Source organism: Pristiophorus japonicus, chromosome 8 (assembly GCF_044704955.1).
Source record: "Pristiophorus japonicus isolate sPriJap1 chromosome 8, sPriJap1.hap1, whole genome shotgun sequence".
Taxonomy (NCBI): Eukaryota; Metazoa; Chordata; class Chondrichthyes; family Pristiophoridae; genus Pristiophorus; species Pristiophorus japonicus.
The window spans coordinates 133,340,938-133,366,527 of NC_091984.1; the positions used below are offsets into that span (position 1 = coordinate 133,340,938).

General features: G+C 44.1%; 1 protein-coding gene across 3 annotated transcripts in view; it reads right to left on the bottom strand.

The window, feature by feature from the left end:
* rasal2 (RAS protein activator like 2) overlaps positions 1-25,590 on the bottom strand; it is a 449,735-nt gene that overhangs the window by 116,798 nt on the left and 307,347 nt on the right. For 2 of the 3 annotated variants that reach the window (XM_070887403.1, XM_070887402.1), the window contains exon 4: positions 18,899-18,996. The exons of the other annotated variant lie outside the window; for it this stretch is intronic. In XM_070887403.1, coding sequence (XP_070743504.1) covers positions 18,899-18,996 — 98 coding nt within the window. The remainder of the gene's footprint in view (positions 1-18,898; positions 18,997-25,590) is intronic. 3 annotated transcript variants of the gene reach the window in all.

Here is a 25,590-nt window from a genome sequence, read left to right on the forward strand (position 1 = left end):
GTATTTGCATTTCCCCTGAAGGGTGCACATCAGATCTCGGCCAGTTCGTTTCCATATGACAGAAGTTCACCAAAGGACGATCGATCAAGCAACGCGATTGATCACCCGTGTTACATGCACATATCCAGGAGCAAGATCAGTGAAGGCTCCCAAATAAGAAAGACGCAACAGAATCTCTTTTAGGATGGAGTGGGGGTGGGGAGAAGAAATGGAAAATGCAATAGCAGAAGCATAGTTTTAAATTTGAGAAACGCTCTGGGCTGACTTTCCCAGGGGGATTTACTGTGCCTAGCCAAGTGCTTGCAGCAAACATTGATATGCTGCAGATGCCACATGTTCCTAAGTACTTTTACTGTTCTGGACAGGCTACCTCTGTCAAACAACTTCACGCCAACTTAAAGCAGTTCTTTGTGAGCCCTTTTCACCACAGTGAAAACGTTGACTATAAAGTTAAAAGATCTTTTGTATACAAGGCATATTTAGGGTCCCTTCTCGTTCTCTCCTGCCTCCTCCCCCATCGTAACTCAACGCCAAATCAAAATGTTCTTATAATTCTTGAACAACTGTAAAATAAATAAAATGCTGTATACTTTAATTAATGGAGCACTCTTACCTTAAGCCTTTGTTCAAGCATAATAAAAGACAATTCAGCACATAGTCAAGTACTCAACTAAGAGAATTACAGCTCCCCCAACTAACGCCCTCCCCACTGGAATGTGAGGCTGATATTTCCAGGGGGGGGGGGGCGGGGGGAGAGGGGGTGTTCTTCTCCCTTGATTCCACCTCAACTTGTATTTTTATGAACAAAGGAACAAAGACATTGAGTTGATGCAAATGAAAATTCACAAACTGAAACGAAAAATATACACAAGACCGACCGGAAACAACGCAAGACAATACAATACATACTTACATCTGCTGTAGGTAAAAATCAGTGTAATCTCAGCAACTGAATTGGAAAACACAGTCAAGCCAATCCATGCTGATGAGCCTCGTGCAATTATGCGGTGCGTGATTTAACCACCTGTCCTTCAGTTCAGCAACAAAGCAGCATGCCAGGGCATCCATTCTCAGCCTTCATGTTTTCAGCAACACCATACCACCAGACGAGACTCCCAACTGAAAATCAGCACATTCAAGCAGAATTCCAGCGTTTCCACTTGGTAAGGCTGAAGGTCACCAGATCAGTTTTTTTCCTTCGCTCCCACCAGTTAAACTCAGCTCTTCAAGCTTGCTCACTCAAACACAGAAATACTTCTCTCCCAGATGTGAATGTTACCATGGCTGGGGACCCCTCCTTAGCAACGGGCACTTTCCATCTGGAGCCTATCAGTGCGATCTTTTAAGGCCGAGCCAGGTGTCTAATTCCTCCTGACTGACTCTCCCAACATAACCGGAGACAAAATCCCACATGTAGGGAAAAAGTTGCTTTCTTTAAAAAAAATCAAACCAGTTTTAAAAACGCATCTAAATCCATTGAAGAAAGGAACTGTTTCAACATTCAAAAACTGGGTAAAATACATAGCACGCTGGGAGTACAAATGCTTTCAATGCTTACAGTGGTGATCAAGCTTATCTGGACTGGAGCGAAGCACACAGTGTTTGCAATCCACCTTAACCCTGAGGTAGCTCATTCATGCAGTGCCAGTGTTGAATTACAAGTTAACCATTTACCCTGCTGCACTACCATTAAAACAAGCCTCGGGTAACAATTTCAGGAGTGACTCAGGTACTTAGAAAACAAATCCAGTTTAACGGCGATAATGTAAAGCAGACTTAAAGCCACTCCCCAAGATAATGGAACTAAGTTCGTTGAAAACTGAGGGGATGAAAATGTGCCTTAAATTTTGCAGCCAACATATTATTCCCTCTTGCCATGAACGATTCTGCTCCCTGTACTTCGAAGCAGGGAAAAGGGGAAAACCCAGACAGACTGAGTTTCATAACCATTCACCGAGAGCAAAGGGAACAACGAAAGCACAGCATTTAAGAACATAAGAAATAGGAGCAGGAGTTGGCCATTTGGCCCCTCGAGCCTACTCCGCCATTCAATAAGATCATGGCTGATCTGATCATGGACTCAGCTCCACTTCCCTGCCCGCTCCCTGTAACCCTTTACTCTCTTATCGCTCAAAAATCTGTCTATCTCCGCCTTAAATATTTTCAGTGACCCAGCCTCCACAGCTCTCTAGGGCAGAGAATTCCATAGATTTACAACCCTCAGAGAAGAAATTCCTCCTCATCGCAGTTTTAAATGGGCAGCCCCTTATTCTGAGACTATGCCCCCTAGTTTTAGTTTCCCCGATGAGTTGAAATATCCCCTCTGCATCCACCTTGTCGAGCCCCCTCATTATCTTGTATGTTTCGATAAGATCACCTCTCATTCTTCTGAAATCCAATGTGTATAGGCCCAGCCAACTCAACCTATCTTCATAAGTCAAACCCCTCATCTCCAGAATCAACCAAGTGAACCTGCTCTGAACAGCCTCCAATGCAAGTATATCCTTCCTTGAATACGGAGACCAAAACCGTATGCAGTACTCCAGGTGTGGCCTCACCAATACCCTGTACCTGCATACTAACTTTTTGTGTTTCATACACAAGGACCCCCAGGTTTCTCTGTATTGCAGCACTTTGCAATTTTTTTTCCATTTGAATTATAATTTGCTTTTCTATTATTTCTGCCAAAGTGGATCATCTCATTTTCCCACATTATACTCCATCTGCCAAATTTTTGGCCACTCACTTAGCCTGTCTATATCTCTTTGCAGATTTTTTTTGTCCGACTCACAATTTGCTTTCCCACCCATCTTTGTATCATCAGCAAACTTGGCTACATTACACTCGGTCCAGTCATCCAAGTCATTAATATAGATTGTCAATAGTTGAGGACCTAGCACCGGTCCCTGAGGCACCCCACTAGTTACTGTTTGCCAACCAGAAAATGAACCATTTATCCCAACTCTCTGTTTTCTGTTAGTTAGCCAATCCTCTATCCACGTTAATATATTACTCCCAACCCTGTGAGCTTTTATTGTGTGCAGTAGCCACTTATGTGGAACCTTATCAAATGCCTTTTGAAAATCCAAATACACCACATCCACTGGTTCCCCCTTAGCCACCCTGCTCATTACAGCCTCAGATTAGTACACAATATTCAAGGTGTGGCCTCACCAAGGCCCTGTACAACTGCAGTAAGATCTCCCTACTTCTATACTCAAATCCTCTTGCTATGAAGGCCAACATGCCATTTGCCTTCTTCACCGCTTGCTGTACCTGCATGCCAACTTTCAATGACTGATGCATCATGATACCCAGGTCTCGTTGCACCTCCCCTTTTCCTAATCTGTCATCATTCAGATAATATTCTGCCTTCCTGTTTTTGCCACCAAAGTGGATAACCTCACATTTATCTACATTATACTGCATCTGCCATGCATTTGCCAACTCACCTAACCTGTCCAAGTCACCCTGCAGCTCTTAACATCCTCCTCGTAGCTCACACTGCCACCCAGCTTAGTGTCATCTGGAAACTTGGAGATATTACATTCAATTCCTTCGTCTAAATCATTAATGTATATTGTAAATAGTTGGGGTCCCAGCACTGAACCTTGCGGTACCCCACTAGTCACTGCCTGCCATTCCGAAAAGGACCCATTTATTCCGACTCTTTGCTTCCTGTCTGCCAACCAGTTCTCTATCCACGCCAATACATTACCCCCAATACCATGTGCTTTAATTTTGCACATTAATCTCTTGTGTGGGACTGTGCTGACTCTGCTTGATTGAATCATACTTTTCCAAATGTCTCACTGCTGCTTCTTTAATAATGGGCTCCAGCATTTTCCCATTGACAGATGTTAGGCTAACTGGTCGATAGTTTCCTGCTTTTTGTCTGCCTCCTTTTTTAAATTGGGACGTTACATTTGCGGTTTTCGAATCTGCTGGGACCGCCACAGAATCCAGGGAATTTTGGTAGATTACAACCAATGCATCCACTATCTCTGCAGCCACTTCTCTTAAGAACCTAGGATATAAGCCATCGGGTCCTGTGGACGTGTCTGCCTTTAGTCCATTTATTTTACTCAGTACTACTTCATTAGTGATAGTGATTGTATTAAGTTCCTCCCTACCTATAGCCCCTTGATTATCAACTATTGGGATGTTCTTATAGTGTCTTCTACCGTGAAGACCGATACAAAATATTTGTTCAAAGTCTCTGCCATTTCCCTGCTCCCAGTATTAATTCGCCAGTCTCATCCTCTGGGGGACCAACATTTACTTTAGCCACTCTTTTCCTTTTTATGTATCTGTAGAAACTCTTACTATCTGTTTTGATATTTCGTGCTAGTTTACTTTCATAATCCATCTTCCCTCTCAATCGTTCTCTGCTGGCTTTTAAAAATATCCCAATCCTCTGGCCTCCCACTAGACTTGGCCACATTGTATGCTTTTGTTTTCAGTTTGATACCCTCCCTTCTTTCCTTAGTTAGCCACAGATGGTTATCCCTTCTCTTACAGTCTTTCCTTCTCATTCAGATATAGAAACATAGAAAATAGGTGCAGGAGTAGGCCATTCGGCTCTTCGAGCCTGCACCACCATTCAATAAGATCATGGCTGATCATTCACCTCAGTACCACTTTCCTGCTTTCTCTCCATACCCCTTGATCCCTTTAGCCGTAAGGGCCATATCTAACTCCCTCTTGAATATATCCAATGAACTGGCATTAACAACTCTCTGCAGTAGGGAATTCCACAGGTTAACAACTCTCAGTGAAGATGTTTCTCCTCATCTCAGTCCGAAACGGCTTACCCCTTATCCTTAGACTATGTCCCCTGGTTCTGGTTGCGAGTTATGAAATATCTCCTTAAATGTCTGCCACTGCTCAGCAACCGTCCCATACTTAAGTCTATTTTCCCAGTCCACTTGAGCCAACTCTGCCCTCATACCTTTGTAGTCTCCTTTATTTAAGCTTAGGATCCTGGTTTGAGAACCAACTTTCTCACCCTCCAACTGAATTTGAAATTCAACCATATCATGGTCACTCATTCCTAGAGGATCTTTTACCAAGAGATCATTAATTAATCCTGCCTCATTACACAGTACTAGATCTAAGATAGCCTGCTCCCTTGTTGGTTCCACAACGTATTGTTCCGCAACATAAGAACTTAAGAAATAGGAACAGGAGTAGGCCATTCAGCCCTTCGAGCCTGCTCCGCCATTCAAAAAGATCATGGCTGATCTGATCATGGACTCAGCTCCACCTCCCTGCCTGTGCGCTAACATGCTGCCTGTCTCTAGGATTTTCTTAGTATGCTTTTGGATGCCACAGAATCAGGAAAAATGAAAGAGTCTGTTGCTGATAATTCAGTCATTTTTACATTATAATTATCCACCATAAATAACGCAAAGTTGGAATTTAGTGCTCACTAACTGGAATTATGAGATAATTTGACTGAAGTTACTTTGAATAAAATGTACACTCTGTATTGGCTACTTACATTGCAACAGTGCCTACAGTTCAAAAGTACTTCATTGGCTGTAAAGAGCTTTGAGACGTCCTGAGGTTGTGGATTTACATACAAGTAAATATAAATACAAGCCTTTCTTCTTTTTAAAATCGGTGCTCGTATTTGCATCACATCAAAGATACATATACACACCTTCCAAAAAAAACTAGACTTATTTTCTACTGATCAAGATAAATACAATTTGCAGACTGTTGTGAAACTCGTTATCCTTTATCTGCCATCACACTAGTGACTTGGGAACCTCTTAGTGATTCCACAGCATGTCCTCAAATGCCATGGAAGTCCAGAGAACTTAAAGCTATATTGATTTGAGATGAATTTGCTTTTTCCGCAAAGACTGCATGCAGCCTGTGGAGGGCAATGTGGTCTATCCTACATTCTACTTCCGGACTTTCTAGATCAGTATCATTATTTTTGTACCAGCATGTTCCAATCAATTTGCTGACTGAATTGCAAATTTAAAAAATTTCTTCTCAGATTGAGAATTCATTTTACTAAGATGTCAAGTCACTGAGGCACCACTGGAAAAGTTCTCGAACTTGATAGGCTATGCGATCGCCTGGTGGAGAGCTCTCAGGATTAACACTTACTTTCAAGCACTGAATTATCATGTGCAGAGCTATTTTGCCCTAAATTGCCAAACTTCTCAACACTTGAGACAGTTTCCTGGATGACCCAGTTCATAAATCGACTGATCAGTGTGGAACTAAGTCATACAGATCATGAAGGTTCTGGATTCATTCCTGAATCTGTGCTCAATTATCTTACTTCAGTTGGGGCAGTGGCAGGGAGCACAGGTTTCCAAGGTGAGGAGGATAAGATTGGTTGTGATGCCACACAGTCAAATTATCTGCTTACACTCAACATCTAAGCTTCCGAAGAAAGAATTGATGCCTGTAAAATCTTACCCCAAGATCGGTTAATGTCTTCAGGGGAGGAGCAGAGAAAATTGGGGTTAAAAACACATTGGGGGAAACTTAAAAGAAACTAGTTCAAGTCACACTGCCTCATCTCCAATTATATGAGTATGATTGACAGTGTATTCTTATACACATGTTGGCCTGGGTGCCAACAACTAGGTAAATTTAATGAGCAAGTCTAATAGACCAGAAGGAATCGAGCTTTTATTCCAGCATGTGCCGTTACCGGTTCTCTGCCGGGATACCGGTGCTATGCACCAATTGATGTCAGCACTCTCAACTGGCGAGGTGAAAAATCAAGCAGGGTTCCCAAGCCTTGTTGATATCCACTGACCCCCCAGCTGCAAATGCATACGAGTAGGTGTCAAGTGAGGACAGGGTGGGCACTGTTGTGATGCCCTTGTGGTAGAATAGCCTGCGAACATTCACTGCCATGTCTCATATGTTTTTTTTTCTCTTTGTCTCCAATGGCAGCTGGTCATTATTCCGCCATTCACACCCTATCTAGACCAACCTTGTTCTAACTTCTGCCACAACCATTTCAATTCGGCCCATCATCCCTTTTGTCTCTCAAATCTCTCCTGCCTTCCACCCAATCTCTGACCTCCCCTTTTCAGTGTTCCTTAAGAGTCAGTTTATTTTGAACATTCGCGAGTTCTGACGAAAGGTCAGCGACCAGAAATGTTAACTCTGTTTTTCTCTCCACAGATGATACCTGACCCACTGAGATTGCCAGCATTTTCTGTTTTTATTTCAGGTTCCAGCATCCACAGTATTTTGCTCTCATCTGAATAATGGCTACTCGAGCAAAGTGCCAGAGATACACATTGCCAAGGTACTGTTCTCCAACAAAGAGTCATCACTTTCAAGAGAGCATAAAAAGCCAAGACCGATGCCATCCCATCTTTTGGCTGCATAGGTACAGTGGCAATCAGCGCAAAGAAACTTTATGATATCTTACCTTTTTTTATATAAAGGGAAAAGAAATACAAACAATAAAATTCTCACATTTCCTATTGCAAATAAACCAAACAACAATAGCATCGCAAACATAAATAAGAACGTATCACTAGAAGTAATGTACGCATTTATTTGAACTGCACCATTTGAAGCCAAGAGCTTAGATACATTGGGCCCAAGTTTCCACATGATTTGAGCCTGATTTTTAGGAGCAACTGGTGGAGAACGGACTATCTTAGAAATCGCAATTCTCCATATTTTTTTTTCTACAGTTCTAGTCAGGTAGAACAGTTCTACTTTGGAACAGAATTTTTTCTTCAAAAGGGGGCGCGTCCGGCCACTGACGCCTGATTTCAAAGTTTCCACAGTGAAAACGTACTCCAAACTAAGTTAGAATGGAGCAAGTGAAGATTTTTGTAGAACTGAAAAAACCTGTTCTACACATAAAAAAAATCAGGCGCAGGTTACAAATTAGGTGTCCAGAACGAGGTGGGGGGGGGAATGGAAGTCATTAAATTCCACAATAAATCCTTATTTATACTTCTACAAATAAATCCAACCTGAATAAACATTTATAAGCAAAGAAAAGATTAAATAAACCATCTTCCTATCTGTGTGAAAGTGCTTCAGGCACGGCGAATGCTGCAGTCAGCCTGAGGCGCCCGTTCTTTCCCGCGGGTGGGGGAGGAGGCGCCCGTTCTTCCCGTGGGGGAGGAGGAGGCGCCCGGTCTTCCCACGGGGGGGGGGGGGGAAGAGGAGAGGAGGCACCCGTTCTTCCCGCGGGGGGGGGGGGGGGGGAGAGAGGAGGCGCCGTTCTTCCCGCCGGGGGGGGGGGGGGGGGAGGAGAGAGGAGGCGCCCGTTCTTCCCGCGGGGGGGAAGGAGGCGCCCGTTCTTCCCGCTGGGGGAGGGGGGAAGGAGACAGCGAGAAGGCTGCAGGAAGCCTCAGTGCTGATGGCAATGTGCTTTTATTAAAAAATGTTCAAAAATTAAACAGCTACAAAGAACTACAAAAATGGCCGAGTGCCAATGTTTCCTTCACACTGCGCGTGCGCGAACGCTCCAACGCGCAGCATTGCCGGCAGGAAAAAAACTAATTTAAATAGTACCCGCCCCCTCCCACTCACAAAATTGGCACGAGTGTAGGCTCCGCCCCCCTGGGCGCCGCGCCAAACAGACAAGGAGCTGCTGAACGCTCCAGAATCGCGCGGTTTTTTTCCGGCGCCGTATTAGGCGCAAAAAACGGGCGCCCAGCTCGGAGGGGCGCCCGTTTTTTATCGTGTGGAAACTTGGGCCCATTATCCTGTAATGTTCAAGAAACAAAGCACAGGAATCATAGACATCAGGAATTAGAAATTCCAAGTTTTTACTATGCTCACTCAGTGGCAGAGAACATTTATATGCTCTCTCCCACACACACAAAACTCCCCAAAGGGAAATGTAATCCACAAATATAACTGCACCCAATTAGCTATCAGACAACAATATGAAATGGGAACCAGACTGTAGTGTTTGTTCTGCATACAGATAATGATGAACACATTTTGAAAAATCATGTGTTGGACAACCTGGAAATAAGGTTTTATTCTAAATGTGTCTGTGAAGTCTATGCTTTCAAAACACATTGAGTTGGAACAAAATTGCCTGTGACTATGGAAGATTAACAACTGAAGTGATTTCTTCAATTTAACCAGACAAACTGTATCCAGACATAGTCACGTTACCTAGAGTAGTGAGTAAAAAGTTCAATCTCTCCTACTCCCATTATTTGTATCTCCTCGGATTGTCCATCAGAGGGGGCGCTATCAGGGAGGGGAGTGGTGGGCACGATGAGTTTAACTGATTGAGTGACTATCAGTGGGCAAATTGTTCATCTTTTACACTTGTACTTTTCAGTCATGATGCCCAGTTGGTTCCAGACTCTCTCGGCCCACTGGGCTCGCATAATGACTATCTTGGATCCTTTATTGACTCGTCATCATAGGCAATCCCTCGAAATCGAGGAAGACTTACTTCCACTCTAAAAGTGAGTTCTCAGGTGACTGAACAGTCCAATGCGGGAATTACAGTCTCTGTCACAGGTGGAACAATCAGTCGTTGAAGGAAAGGATGGGTGGGGAGTCTCGTTTGCTGCATGCTCCTTCCGTTGCCTGCGCTTGTTTTCTGCATGCTCTCGGTGATGAGACTCGAGGTGATCAGCTCCCTCGCGGATGCTCTTCCTGCACTTACTGACTACCAATCTCTTTAGTTATTGAGTCAATCTACTGAAGACTGCCTTTTTCCACACTTCAGTTATGCTCTGAAATCGGTGTGTGTTTTAATACCTTTTAGTTTGAATTGAAAGTTTATGAACAAAGTAATGCAATAGTTTGGCATTAACCCATTAAAATGGCTGACCGTTCAAATTGAGGAGTTCGTGCTGTTGAGTTTCTTCCCGAAAACTGGTCCTTGTAAGCCAGAAATGATGGTAAGCAGTTTCCCTTTGTATATGGCTCAGTAATACCAGGAATCTCTCAGGAAGATTGCGCAATAAATCTAACTGAACGAGCAGTTCTTTCTGGTCTATTAATTGCAAATTCTCTGTAGTTGCTGCGCAGCTGCATTTATCATGAGAAGAATTCCATGTCTCTGTTCCAAAAATGCCACCATACAGCATTAGCATATTGTGTTCAAGCCCGATGGACTACACCGACTAATAACTCTTGATCCCTTCAAAGTGAGGTTGAGAACAAAGTGCCCCACCCTCTTCTAACATGCAGATGGTCCCAGCCATTTTCCTTCTTCAATTTATTCAGTTACTATTGATCAACGAAGACTCAAATGGGAATGGAACCCCTTCGCCCATCACTGCTGTACATTTCACTTGTTTTCTCACTGAAAAGACACTCTGCCAATCGCAGTGCCTCGCTGAGGAGAAATTCAGCTTGAAACACTGCAGCCAAGAAAGACGTCCTTGCTTCTCCTCCATGCAGTACATTTTGGGTAACAATATTCAGTCACAATATGACTACATTCTAGTCTGTGTGTGTGTTTTATGTTTGATCACACAAACAGATTTTCTGGCGCTGCTCGCATTAAGTCAGAGACCATGCTGTTGCATATGATAGGTCCATTATAGCAGCTATTTGTGCGTGTGGAGTTGTGTGATACCATTTCTATTCCATTAAGGCCACATGGTCTAACTGCTATCATTCGGCACATTCCAAGGCCAATTAGGAACATAGGAACAGTAAAGGCCATCTAGCCCCTCGAGCCTGTTCAGCCATTCAATTAAAGGCACGGTAACAGGGCATTTGGAAAATCAAGATATGATTAGGCAGAGTCAATACCATTTTATGAAAGGGAAATCGTGTCTGACAAATCTATGAAGAGTTTTTTTGAAATGGGGTAACGAGCAGGGTCAGTAAGGAGGAACCAGTGGATGTAGTATATTTGGACTTTCATAAGGTGCCACACAAGAGATTGTTACACAAGAGATTGTTACACAAGCTAAGGATTCATGGGATAGGGGGCAATATATTAGCATGGATTGAGGATTAGTGAATGGACAGACAACCAAGAGTAGGAACAAACGGGTCATTTTCAGGATGACAGGATATAACTAAGAATGCCACAAGCATCAGTGTTTGGGCCTCAGCTATTTACAATCGATATCAATGATTTGATGATGGGACAGAGTGTAATATATCCAAGTTTGTTGGCAATACAAAGCTAGGTGGGAAAGTAAGCTGTGAGGAGGACAGGGGAAATCACATCTGACCCCAAATCTGTGACGACCCAATGTCCTCAAAAAGGCATTTTCCAGCATAGGTCACTGGACAACTATCGGCACGAGGATCACTGGAAAATGCATCCTCACCTTCCAAACTAAATTGTGCTGAGGATATTATCCCTACCATTATCCCAGCTAAGATTACATAGAAACATAGAAAATAGGTGCAGGAGTAGGCCATTCGGCCCTTCGAGCCTACACCACCATTCGATAAGATCATGGCTGATCATTCACCTCAGTACCCCTTTCCTGCTTTCTCTCCATACCCCTTGATCCCATTAGCCGTAAGAGCCATATCTAACTCCCTCTTGAATATATCCAACGAACTGGCATCAACAACTCTGTGATAGGGAATTCCACAATTTAACAACTCTGAGTGAAGAAGTTTCTCCTCATCTCAGTCCAAAATGGCTTACCCCTTATCCTTAGACTATAGACTATGTCCCCTGGTTCTGGACTTTCCCAACATCGGGAACATTCTTCCTGCATCTAACCTGTCCAGTCCCGTCAGAATTTTATATGGTTCTATGAGATCCCCTCTCATCCTTCTAAACTCCAGTGAATACAGGCCCAGTTGATCCAGTCTCTCCTTATATGTCAGTCCTGTCATCCCAGGAATCAGTCTGGTGAACCTTCGCTGCACTCCCTCAATGGTAAGAACGTCCTTCCTCAGATTAGGAGACCAAAGCTGAACACAATATTCCAGGTGAGGCCTCACCAAGGCCCTGTACAACTGTAGGACCTCCCTGCTCCTATACTCAAATTCCCGAGCTATGAAGGCCAACATACCATTTGCCTTTTTCACCGCCTGCTGTAACTGCATGCCAACTTTCAATGACTGATGTACCATGACACCCAGGTCTCGTTGCACCTCCCCTTTTCCTAATCTGCCACCATTCAGGTAATATTCTGTCTTCGTGTTTTTGCCACCAAAGTGGATAACCTCACATTTATCCACATTATACTGCATCTGCCACGCGTTTGCCCACTCACCTAACCTGTCCAAGTCACCTTGCAGCCTTTTAGCGTCCTCCTCACAGCTCACACCGCCACCCAGCTTAGTGTCATCTGCAAACTTGGAGCTATTACACACAATTCCCTCATCCAAATCATTAATATATATTGTAAATAGCTGGGGTCCCAGCACTGAGCCTTGCGGCACCCCACTAGTCACTGCCTGCCATTCTGAAAAGGACCCGTTTATCCCGACTCACTGCTTCCTGTCTGCCAACCAGTTCTCTATCCATGTCAGTACATTACCCCCAATACCATGTACTTTAATTTTGCACACCAATCTCGTGTGGGACCTTGTCAAAAGCCTTTTGAAAGTCCAAATACACCACATCCACTGGTTCTCCCTTGTCCACTCTGCCAGTTACATCCTCAAAATATTCTAGAAGATTTGTCAAGCAGGATTTCCCTTTCATAAATCCATGCTGACTTGGACCGATCCAGTCACTGCTTTCCAAATGTGCTACTATTTCATCTTTAATAATTGATTCCAACATTTTCCCCACTACTGTCGTCAGGCTAACTGGTCTATAATTACCCATTTTCTCTCTCCCTTCTTTCTTAAAAAATGGTGTTACATTAGCTACCCTCCAGTCCATAGGAACCGATCCAGTGTCGATAAACTGTTGGAAAATGATCACCAATGCATCCACTATTTCTAGGGCTACTTCCTTAAGTACTCTGGGATGCAGAGTATCAGGCCCCAAAGATTTATCGGCATTCAATCCCATCAATTTCCCTAACACAATTTCCCACCTATTAAAGATTTCCTTCAGTTCCTCCTTCTCACTAGACCCTTGGTTCCCTAGTATTCCAGAAGGTTATTTGTGTCTTCCTTCGTGAAAACAGAACCAAAGTATTTGTTTAACTGGTCCGCCATTTCTTTGTTCCCCATTATAAATTCACTTGAATCTGACTGCAAGGGACCCATGTTTGTTTTCATTAATCTTTTTCTCTTCACATATCTACAGAAGCTTTTGCAGTCAGTTTTTATGTTCCCAGCAAGCTTCCTCTCATACTCTGTTTTCCCCCTCCTAATTAAACCCTTTGTCCTCCTCTGCTGTGTTACAAAATTCTCCCAGTCCTCAGGTTTGCTGCTTTTTCTGGCCAATTTATATGTCTCTTCCTTGGATTTAACACAATCCTTAATTTCCCTTGTTAGCCACGGTTGAGCCACTTTCCCAGTTTTATTTTTACTCCAGACAGGGATGTACAATTGTTGAAGTTCATCCATGTGATCTATAAATGTTTGCCATTGCCTATCCACCGTCAACCCTTTAAGTATCAGTGGCCAGTCTATTCTAGCCAATTCACGTCTCATACCATCGAAGTTACCTTTCCTTAAGTTCAGGACCCGAGTCTCTGAAATAACTGCATCACTCTCCATCTTAATTAAGAATTCTACCATATTACGGTCACTCTTCCCCAAGGGGCCTCGAACAACAAGATTGTTAATTAGTCCTTTCTCATTACACATCACCTAGTCTAGGGTGGCCAGCCCTCCAGTTGGTTCCTCGACATATTGGACTAGAAAACCATCCCTAATAGACTACAGGAAATCCTCCTTCACCGCATTGCTACCAGTTTGGTTAGCCCAATCAATATGTAGATTAAAGTCGCCCATGATAACTGCTGTACCTTTATTGCACGCATCCTTAATTTCTTGTTTGATGCTGTCCCCAACCTCACTACTACTGTTTGGTGGTCTGTACACAACTCCCACTAGCATTTTCTGCCCTTTGGTATTCCGTGACTCCACCCATACAGATTCCACATCATCCAAGCTAATGTCCTTTCTTACTATTGCATTAATTTCCTCTTGAACCAGCAACGGCACCCCACCTCCTTTTCCTTTCTGTCTATCCTTCCTGAATGTTGAATACCCCTGGATGTTGAGTTCCCAGCCTTGGTCACCCTGGAGCCATGTCTCTGTGATGCCAATTACATCATATCCATTAACTGCTATCTGCGCAGTTCATTCATCCACCTTATTTCGAATACTCCTCGCATTAACACCCTTTGCCCCTTCAGAATTTTATTGTAATGTGGCCCTTTCTACTTTTTGCCTTGGATTTCTCTGCCCTCCACTTTTATTTTTATTTTCTATCTTTTGCTTCTGCCCCCATTCTACTTCCCTCTGTCTCCCTGCATAGGTTCCCATCCCCCTGCCATATTGGTCCCCTCCCCAACAGCACTAGCAAACACTCCCCCTAGGACATTGGTTCCGGTACTGCCCAGGTGCAGACCGTCCAGTTTGTACTGGTCCCACCTCCCCCAGAACCGGTTCCAATGTCCCAGGAATTTGAATCCCTCCTTTCTGCAACACTCCTCAAGCCATGTATTCATCTGAGCTATCCTGCGATTCCTACTCTGACTAGCACGTGGCACTGGTAGCAATCCTGAGATGACTACTTTTGAGGTCCTACTTTTTAAATTTAGCTCCTAGCTCCCTAAATTCGCTTTGTAGAACCTCATCCCATTTTTTACCTATATCGTTGGTACTTATATGCACCACGACAACTGGCTGTTCACCCTCCCTCTTCAAAATGTCCTGCACCCGCTCAGAGACATCCTTGACCCTTGCACCAGGGACGCAACATACCATCCTGGAGTCTTGGTTGCGGCCGCAGAAACGTCTATCTATTCCCCTTACAATAGAATCCCCTACCACTATAGCTCTCCCACTTTTCTTCCTGCCCTCCTGTGCCATGAACTTGGCTGCTGCTGCTCTCCCCTGATGATAGCTAATAGACCACAGACTGATGGTCAAATCTTGAACATCCACATTTGTAAAGCTTACCACACATCAGAAGGTGCCTTTACCCACTTAAGAACTGGGGAGAGCTCTCCGTCTGTATTTTTAAGAGAAAATGCACAAGGCCATTGCACGGCAAGGCGTTGGAGGATTCTTTACATTATATCTGCATTTTTGCAATATGATACATGGAGTCACTATGAACTGCCCAACATGCAATGGGCAAAGCAGAAATAATGGCCTGCCCCGGACACATTCCTGGCTGCCAGAATTTTTCACAATGCTCAAAGGAGGATTTTGTATTTGAATAAATGACTGACTGAACTCTATACAATGTAGAACAATGTTCTTGTCCATATTGAAACCTTTGGTATAAATTAACTCTTGCATTTATAACATTTATATATATATATATTCAAATGTAGAGCCTTATATAATGTAAATAATATAATGTAAACTTAAATTCTCTTAATTAAAATGTGCCACACAGTATTTCTCATAATTGGTTTTATAGCAATTATTAGTTACTGTTCATTAATTACTGTTTGTCTGTGAAAATGCCTAATTGCACATACATATGATGACAGTGTTTGAGAGCGCTGTATTCTGTAACCTGTGTCTAAGCAATTTCCTGTCAACAATAATTAGCACTTGTAAGTAAATAATTCAGATATGACTTGTAAACCAGTTAACAAAGAACATTTCAGCAATATTCTGCAGGTAATAAAAACAGATTTATCACACTAGTTTGTTATTTATAAATGGTAAATTAGTTGACTTCCAACAAATTAGAAAACATTAATTCTAAAAATCTAGAAAATAACTCAATATCTAGCTACCTGTACCTCTGAGATTGTTTCTCGCCTTCATGAAAATGATTAAACGTCAAAATATAATATGATTAAACCACTGGATCTCCCATAATGTAGCTCACAGGCAGTCAGAGGGTATGCTATTTCATCGGCACAGGAGTGCTATCCAAGGTAATGCACAATATGTAATTATGCTGCTACGGTCCAACTGTGCGTAATCTGGCCTCTCCTTTCAAGGGCACACGGTTGAATTGATGTAATATTCTGACGTTAGTACGAGACCATTCGCTGCTAGGTACATCCTGAGGTCAATTAAAATAACTTTTCTGTTGTTGGGGAAGTTTTGCGAGTGATTGGGAAATGATGACTCTCTTTCGCAATGACACTGAAATGTACACAAGTCAAGTGCTTCAAACAATATATAATGAATATATATAACAAGACATACAGGGTCAATAAAAAGAGGACACAAATTTAAGATAACTGGCAAAAAATCCAGGGGGAGGAAATGAGATTTTTTTTTTAATGCAACGAGTTATGATGATCTGGAATGCACTGCCTGAAAGGGTGGTGGAAGCAGATTTAATAGTAACTTTCAAAAGAGAAATGGGTACATACTGGAAAAGGAAACATTTGCTGGGCTACGGGGCAAGAGCAGGGAATGGGACTAATGGGATGGCTCTTTTTAAAGAGCCTGCACAGACACAATAGGCTGAATAGCCTCCTTTTGTGCTCTAAGATACTGTACTTCCAATATTAAAATTATGTTCTGCTAAAGATACGGACCACGGTATAATGCTGGGCCTTAGACACCCTCTCATTCAGTTGAAAGAAAGAAAAAATTGCTTTATAACGGTAATTCATCACAGCTTTCTGAAACCTCTCCAAGTGCATTACTCACAGTGAATTGAACTGACCATTTGGGAGGCGAACATTTGTCCCAGTTGCTGAGACTGCTTCATACAGCACCTGCAATACGAGAACACAGGAAGAACCTTCTGCCTCACAGGGCAGTGAGGTAGCAGAAGCTGCCAGGAAACTGAGGCAGTGTTGGCAGATCAGGGACCTTCTTTTGGGACAAGAGTCCAATATTTTCAAATTGCATGGCAATGCCATTCATGTATGATGCTGCCAACAGATAATTCATTGATTACATAAAAGTGAGTACTGTAGAGCTGCACAACGTTCAAATAGAGAACTTCAAACTGCTCCTTATTCATCACAACCAGGTATGTTCGGTGCAGGGTCCACTGTATTTTTCAAAAGCAATATTTCCACACGGTGGCTCTATAATGTACCTTCCAAACATGACATCAGTCAGACTAAGAGCCCAGGTTCAATCCTTGGTCTGTGTTACGTTTGCTAACCTCAGCCAAGGGGGACCTCAGCTACAACTAAACTTGGTGTCCCTGGACCGCGGAGAAAAGAAATAAGACAGCCGGCGTTCTGGCTGCAGAACGCTTATCCAAAGCCCCCACTGGTAAGTAGGTTAAGTTGTGGGTATCAGCTGAAGACAGGATCGGACTCGGCTGTGATGGACTCCTTGCGCAGTGTGACAATGCTCTTTGTTCAGATTTGCAGTGCCCGTGGAACTGGACCCAGGCAAGCATCTTTGCTTCCAAGAATAACAGTAGAAAATTAGAATGGAAAGTTAACTATTCAACCAGTTGGCAGCATCCCTGTTTCACAGACACATTCTGCCCTCTCAGTGCTACATCTCATGCTTAACAATACTAAACACTGAAAGTTTACGAAGTCATTTTAGGAGTTTCCCCCCAGAATTTCCTCACCCTGCTCTTCCTCTGCAGAAGTCAACGATTCATGCTGGGCTACGGTTGCCAAAGTGCCCACAGCAATCTTCCACCTTGTCGAGTGGAAATCTTTGTGTGTGAAAATTATGGGAGATAACATGGGTTAGCCTGGGGTACTCGTGTCAATGCCTGAAGATAGGTTTGAACTCGGGCACAGCAGCTCCAATGGTAAAATAGGCCGCCAATATTTATTGCATCTATGAAGTCACACTGCCTTCAGAAAAGATCACAGTTTAGTTCCAAACAGGGGTGCCACCTATGCGACTTTGGACTGGATAGCTTGGGTTTTTGAGCCATGTGCCTAGAAATTCCTAAAATATTTCAACTGGACACCAAGTGTGTGATTTCCAAGACAGAAATCAATTTGTCCATTTAATTTGATGATTTGCTGTAACATATTGGTTATCAATGGGGATACAAGGTTTCCAGAAGTTTGATCACCAGCAAAGCAAATGTCAGAACTCGAGCAAGGAATCTCAGATGTTGGACACTAAGCACAGGTAGATAGATGCATTATTGAGAAGAATGCTGTCTCTCAAGGACAACTGGAGAATTAATTGTTAACCGTCTTGTATCAAATGTTGCATAATGTGCACTGTAACATGCCTGGGCAGATACTGGGCATTCAAGTTAAGTTTCTTTATGATGTATACTATCAGTGCTTCCCTCCAATGATCACACGTTCCAAATAATCAAATGATTATGGTTCAGCTGACTTATCTGTTCCACTCTATGATATTCCCAGAAACAAACAGTCTAAGATAAGGCACTCCAGTTCAGGAGTCAACCCACATCTTACCATATTACCATTTGATTAGTTCAACAAGTTAATTTATCCTTCCACCTCCATAACTGGCACGTTTTGAGAACTGCACTTATATGATAATTTTAGAATACTCATTCCACAAGATCCTTTTTTTTCCTTATAGTTTTACAACTTCCGCATGATTTCATGAGGTGGCCAATCAGAGATCTGTCCACTGTGACTTTAGGTCAGCAGGAGTGAGAAATGATCTTGAAACAACAGTATAGCTTTCTCAGCCTATGTGAATGAAAGTAGCAGCCTACTTGGGGGGGGGGGGGGGGGGGGGGGGGAAGGGCAGGCGTAGGTAGCAGGATGGTTGTGCAAATTGAAGTAAAATAAAGACAGTTTTTCATGTGGTAAATTGTTGGTGGTATTACTGAAATATTACCCAAACCCTTTTGAAGCTTGAAAAACATGAGGTCCAACTTAAAAGCTATACGTGTACTGTTGCGTGTATGGGGAAGAAAAAAAACAGATTTACAAGTAAATGTTTTAAGTTTATTAATTATTGAATACACCACCTTGAACGGAGATGTAGAGTCCTCCATTCCATTCGCTTTCTCAGACGATCCTGGGCCTGATATACTCCTCCGCCGTGGGGAACGTTCTCCAGGTGGCTCTGTAACAAACAAATGTTTAAAGTCAGCTTTGACATTCACACAAGCACGGCACTGTCCTAGAAACATACAGTTAACACAAAGACTGCTTTTATTGCGGCATCAATGTGTGACTGGGTAAATATAAAATGGCTACTGGAATTGGAGAGTAACTCAAACAGCGTTTACCAAAACTGTGTCAAAAATTACTTTTAAAAGCCCTTGTTGACATGGACCACACTGCAGCAGGTTGAGCACGGGAACACTGGCTGTGGAGTAGTTGAAGGCCAAGAATTGAGAGAATGGCCCTGGGGTGATTCATGTATCTATCCTGGAAGTTAGTTACTATGGGGCCAAGTTTTGGCCTGAGTTGCTCCTGTTTTTTTTGGAGCAACTGGTTTAGAATGGAGTATCTTAGAAATTGAAATTCTCGTCATTTAGTTTGCTCCAGTTCTAGTCAGTTAGAACAGTTTCAGTTTGGAACAGATTTTTTTGTCCAAAAGGGGGCGTGTCCGGCCATTTATGCCCGTTTTGAAAGTTTAGGTAGTGAAAACATACTCCAAACTAACTTAGAATGGAGTAAGTGTAGATTTTTGTACGTTCAGAAAAACCTTGTCTACACGAAGAAAATCAGGCGTAGGTTACAAATCAGGCGTAGGGAATGGGCAGGGGGAGGGGCGGGGTTTAAAGGGAAGTTTACAAACATTAAACACTTCAGTTTTACAAATAAAGAGCCATCATCAATAATAAATGATAAATACATCAATAAATCAACCAATAAATCAATCAAAAATTTTTTAATAAAAAATAAAAAAAATTTAAAAATCAATAAATAAAACATTTTCTACTTACCGACTGCAGCACCGGGAGTCCTCCAACAGCATGCTGGGACAGCCCCCACAGTGTGTCTCTGTCAGTGTCTCTATCTCTCTGTCTGTGTGTGTGTCTCTCACTCTCTGTCTGTCAGTGTCTGTGTTTCTGACAGCGAGGGGAGGGGGAGAACGGGGGTGGGGGAGGAAGGAGGAGGGAGATAGAGGGGGTTGGGGGGAGGTAGAGGGGGGTGGGGGGAGGTGGAGGGGAGAGGGGAGAGGGAGGAGGGGAGGGAAGAGGGGAGGAGGAGGGGGGGAGAAGGAGGGGGGGAGAAAGAGGAGAGGAGGAGGAGGAGGAGGGAAGAGGCGATGGGAGGAGAGAGGGGGGGCGAAGAGAGGGGAAGGACGGAGAAGGGAAGGAGTGGAGGGGGGGGGAAGGAGGGGGTAGGGGAAAGGGTGGGGGGGGGTGAAGGAGTGGGGGGGGGGAAGGAGGGGGGAGGAAGGAGGGGGAGGAAGGAGGGGGGAGGGAAGGAGGGGGGACAGCCGGGCCCAAGACTTCGGGCTGGATTTACAGGTAGGTGGCATCGGGTCTCGGGTCCGGGGGGCGGGGGGTTCGCGGAGATCGGGAGGTGGGGGCGGGAGTCATGGAAGTCCGGGGAAGCGGAGGTCGGGTCGGCTCGGCTGGGGGGGGGGGGTGGTCATGGAGATCGTGTGTGTGGGGGGGGAGGAGAGAGTCGCGGAGGTCGGGTCGCCGGGGTGGGGGGTGGGGGGGGGGGGGGAGGGAACGAGAGCGGGGGTCCGGTCAGGTGGGAGGTGAGCCTTAAGCACGCAGCCCCAGTGAGGCCATTCGGCAAGGGCTAGGGGCTGCGTGCTTCGGGCCCCTCCCTCACAGTTTTGGGCATCTGGAGCTACTGCACATGCGTGCCCACTGTAGCGCGCATGTGCAGAGGTCCCAGCACTGTTTTCAGCGCAGGGACCTGGCTCTGCCCACCACAGCTTGTGCTGCATCGCGTCCAGCTCCAGAGGGCCTGCAGGGAGCCGGAGAATAGGTGAGTTTTTTTTTAGGCGCACTTTGTGGTGCGAAAAACGGGCGTCCTGGTCCGGGCTGCGCCACTGTAGGCGCGGCCCGAAACTTGGGCCCAAAGTAGCATTCACAGCGGTCTGGGACTATATCCCCTGGCCACCTTATTGAGCAATGAAATGTGTATGGTACAGGGCATCTGAAAGGAAAAAAAGGCCAATGTTCTTGCTGTTAAACCAACTGACATCAGCCTAGTCAGCTCAGGCCAGGAACTGCACAGGGGCCCGTATCGGAATACCTCAATGCCAAACAAAATACTCCTTTTTCCCCATAGTTTGCAAGCTAACAAAATTGCACATTACAAATGAACGCACATCCATGATTCTTTTTCAGGAGCCATTAACCCCATTAACAGAGTTATTCGACACCCTGCTCTGGATGGCTCAGTTACAGTGAACTGAGCAACCCAGCCACCACGGAAACTTTAATGCTAATTACCTTCCCCCGATTCTTCAATGCTCTCCACTACAGATGTCAACCTGGTCACTAGGAGGTATGCAAGACCTCCCTGGCAATTGTCCCTCCTGGGAAAACTAGGAGCTTTCACTCACCAACTTCCTTCAAATAGCACTGGCGTGATCACAATGCAATGGAGGGAAATATGGAATTATCCACGCAAGAAATTCAACACACCACTTCCACGCAATACCAAATGAAAAGAGAAAGCAAAGCAAATTATTTTTCTCACTTTTTAATTAATGAATTAATTTTACCACCTGAATGTCAAGCCAATGCTGTTCCATTCACGGCAGTGCTCCAGTCATGCCGGGGAGTTTAATCTTGACTGGGCTGATTTGACATTATTCGATGTGCATGTGTGCTTTAGCTGCTCGCCATAGAAACCAGCAGATGGAACAGATGAGTTTAGATCATTCAGCTGTTCCTCGTGAACACCTGGGACAGGGTCAGTGTTGGAGGTGGCCATCTCTATACATCTCCGAGGAGCCGCGGTCGTTCTGCTTGCAATCTTGGACCCAAGCACAATTTAACATGGCTGGTCGCCAATCATCACCTCTCCTTGAGCTGGGCACAGTGATATTCAGAGTTGAGGATTATATCATTTACAGACAGCAAGAAGCAGAGACTGGAATAAGTGCAAGAAATGCCATTTAGCAGGAAAGTTAACAAATTTCCCACTTCAAACAGTCTGGTTGTTATTCTTGTTACAGAGATGACCAGAATAACCTGCCAAATGATGGAGCATCTTTTGTAGAGATATACTTTTAGTTTTCTCCACACTGATGTGAACTATGATTTAATAACCAATAGCCTCTCGAAAGTAGACACAACCAAGGCAACTCCATTTTGAAACTGGGCCCCAGAATTTCAATTCTGAAACATGTGTGCTTTTTGGTTTTTTTCCACCTCTTTGGTTAAGAATGTTGCCTTTCTCTTCCCTCTCCATGTCCCCAGGGGAGTCAGCCACCTGCTCTTCTTGATTTAACTATAACCCGCTGTGACTCTGCACCCCAACTGGTAAAACAACTCGTCTCCCTGCAGCAACACCCCTCCATCGAGGCCACTATGATGCTGCTTATTCTTAAACCCACAGGCAACACTCCAAGAAACCAACTGCAATATTTTAAAAAGTGCTTGGCAAGGACATTACTAATTAATTTGAAACCGAGATTGTGTCAGCATGCTCCAGTCAACTCCACTTTCAATAAACGCATGCTTAATAAATGGTTGGAACTGAAGCCAAAATAGCTTTTTGTAGAACTAATTCTATTGATAATGTAGGAGGAACACTTATTTTGCGTACTATTTTCCAATGCAACGCACATCAAAAATTAAAACCTCCTGATCCCTGGTCTGAGACAGCTCACTGTCAGGGAATAGTGGCCTCAAGTATCAATGCAGCTGGATGGGCATAGGAGAGAGGGGAATGAAAGAGAATTAAATCAGCCAAGATTTCTGCTCTTGATTACTAGTTCTTAGAGGAGAAAGAGGAAAGGAGGGGGTTTGGGGAGGGAGAGGAGGTAATAAGAGGGGGGCGCGGGGCAGAGTGTATTTTTCACAAGTACTTAATTGGATGTGATGCACTTTTCTTCCTTAGTTTTGTATGGAAGATGTAAAGTAGAAAATAATTATGCTATTGATGCTATTCATCAATGGCAGCACAAGTGCATCTCGGTCAGTTTGCGCACAGGCTGATTACCAGGTCAGATCAAGTGTACAACCATCAGCACTGAGCACTGGAAAATCCTTCATGAAGCATTTTAAAGATATCAGCTGCATAATGATTTATAGTGTGTTTATATTTTTGACTTGTCATCAAGGTCATCACCAAAGCAAAGTCACAAAATAATCAAAGTGCCAATTCTGCCACCTGGTACAGTAAGCACCTCCAGAGTAGGCAGTTTCAGAGGAAGGCAACGTTACCTTGGACTGGAGCCAGAAGCAGTTGAAGTGCTCCACCCAATCTGCACTGTTCTAACCAGCAAAGTAGCATCACTAGCATCGGCCTGTATGGTCCTTCCACAGTCAAACAGTCACTTTATGTTGCTGTAAAACTGTCGGAGTCACTGTTCTGCAACCACCAAGTGGAGAAGTGCTCTCCGAGCCCCTTCTCTCCTGCAATCATTTACTTCAGGAATAGGTTCTGCAATGCACGTTAAATGTGTAATGAGAGTCGAGAAAATACACTACAATACTAAAAATCCAACATGGCTGCAAAACCATCCCCAGTAGCTCTTGACATTCTTGTTCTTTGAGTCTACATGGTGCGTTGCATTTCTTTAAGCTGCCCTGCAGAGTCAGTCAGCTTTGTGAAACAGCATCTTTTATTGGTCCATTACATCTGACAAATATGCACAGGCAGGTGGATACAAATGATGAAATTTATTTCTGCCGTCAACAGTAATCACTGCATTTACTTCACAAGTTTTGCCAAGGGAATGAGCAACAAAACGGTCACAAAAAGCTTTACTGGAGCTGGAGCATAATGATTGTATTTATCTTAGCCATCAATACCTCTTCTGCTCGTTGACCCAATGTTGCCATTCCCAAACCAGTGTGATGTACAACTCCAGTTTATTCAATCAATGGCTACCCCCCCCACACAGAACCCTATTATTCATAGATGATTACTAAAGAGTCATTGCTTACTACTCTCTGTATAGCTGCAGTCGACGGGTCAGACAAATGACTCAGGAACAAGTGCTGACTAAAATGTATTTCCAGCTAACACGTCGATACATCAACACCAGGAGCCTGACAGACTGAGGTGATGCTAATTTATCTGACACTTTGTAGGGCTTTAATAAATCTTTCCTTCAATTACGTACAATTAGGATAATCAAAGAATTTACTCTATTTTATAATTAAACCGTCAGCAACAACAGCACAGCAGAGTGCAATCTGTCTATCATGACCATCGTGAGCTTTGGGCTCAAAGCTGGGTAGCAAGACTTGAAGGGCTGGGAGGCCTCCTTCTGTGCTGTAAATTTCTATCCATCTATGACTCATGGACTGCAATTTACAAATGGCTATTTTATTAACGATCTTAAGGAGCAAACCCTAGCTCCCACCCAACTAATGAATAAGTGAAATCAAAGTTTTAAAAATATGACTGAAAATATAATGACAATGGAAACTTAACATCACAAAGCACATAAGGTTATAGTGAGCAAAACAAACTCCTTTGCTGGAGACAAATTATGGGCAACGTCTGTGATTACAATTCTCGGAGTTGTAACAGAAGACGAGGGCCAGCATTTTCTGTACCTGGGCAGACCGGGTGCGGGCAGTCGCTGTGGCGTGTCGCGACCCCGTTCGTCCTTCCATTCCGCTCCAGAGATCGACTTTCTCTTAATGGTGTCTTATTAAGGCCGCCCTGCACATTTCCCGGCCCTATTAAACGGTGCAGGTCTGATGATGTCACCAACGACGTGTTTTCAGCTGGGATATTTCAAGGAACCATGGCCACATTGCATTTGAAGGATTGTGCAGGCATTGTACTGGAGTATCGGAGTGTTGCAAAGAGTGGCAAACATGACTGCACAGAAGCAGATCGCTGCACCCAGGTTCTCAGATGAATCCCCCCATATGCTTGTGGAGGGAGTGAGAGCACGCAGGGAAGTCCCTCTTCCCTTCTGATGGGCGGAAAAGACCTCCCGAACAGACCAAAGGAGCCTGGTTGGGATATTGAAGAGGAGGTGAACAGCAGGGATCTTGTCAGGGGGACCTGGGTGATGTGGCGGAGACATTTCAATGATCTCATTAGATCAGAAAAGGTGAGTGCAAAGCCACACTCACCTTCATCCTGCTGTGCCTCTCGTCACATCCCCATCACTCTGCCTTCGCAAGCCTGCTCCTGCACACTGTTACTCACACCAACATACCTTGCATGCCCACCCATCTCTCTCTGTATCTACATTATCACATCCCCATCTGGCTAGCCACCACTCACCCTCATCCTAATGCAATCATACCAACTAAAAACACACAAGGATTTGGCATTGGCACCCCACTCCATCATAGTCACCCTCTAAAGATGTACTCCATCCATTCCTTAGTCATTCCTTCATTCTCACTCAAACTTCTCTTCTTTCCCTCCTTGCAGGAGAAGAGAGCCCACAATAAGAGGGAGAGGGAGAGAACCGGAGGTGGCCCTCCATCACTGGCCACCTTAACTGCGGCAGAGTTGGTCGCTCTGGAAGTATCAGGAGTCGCAGAGCTGTTGGCAGTGGAAGACGGAGAGAGGAGGACACTCAGCAACCTGATGA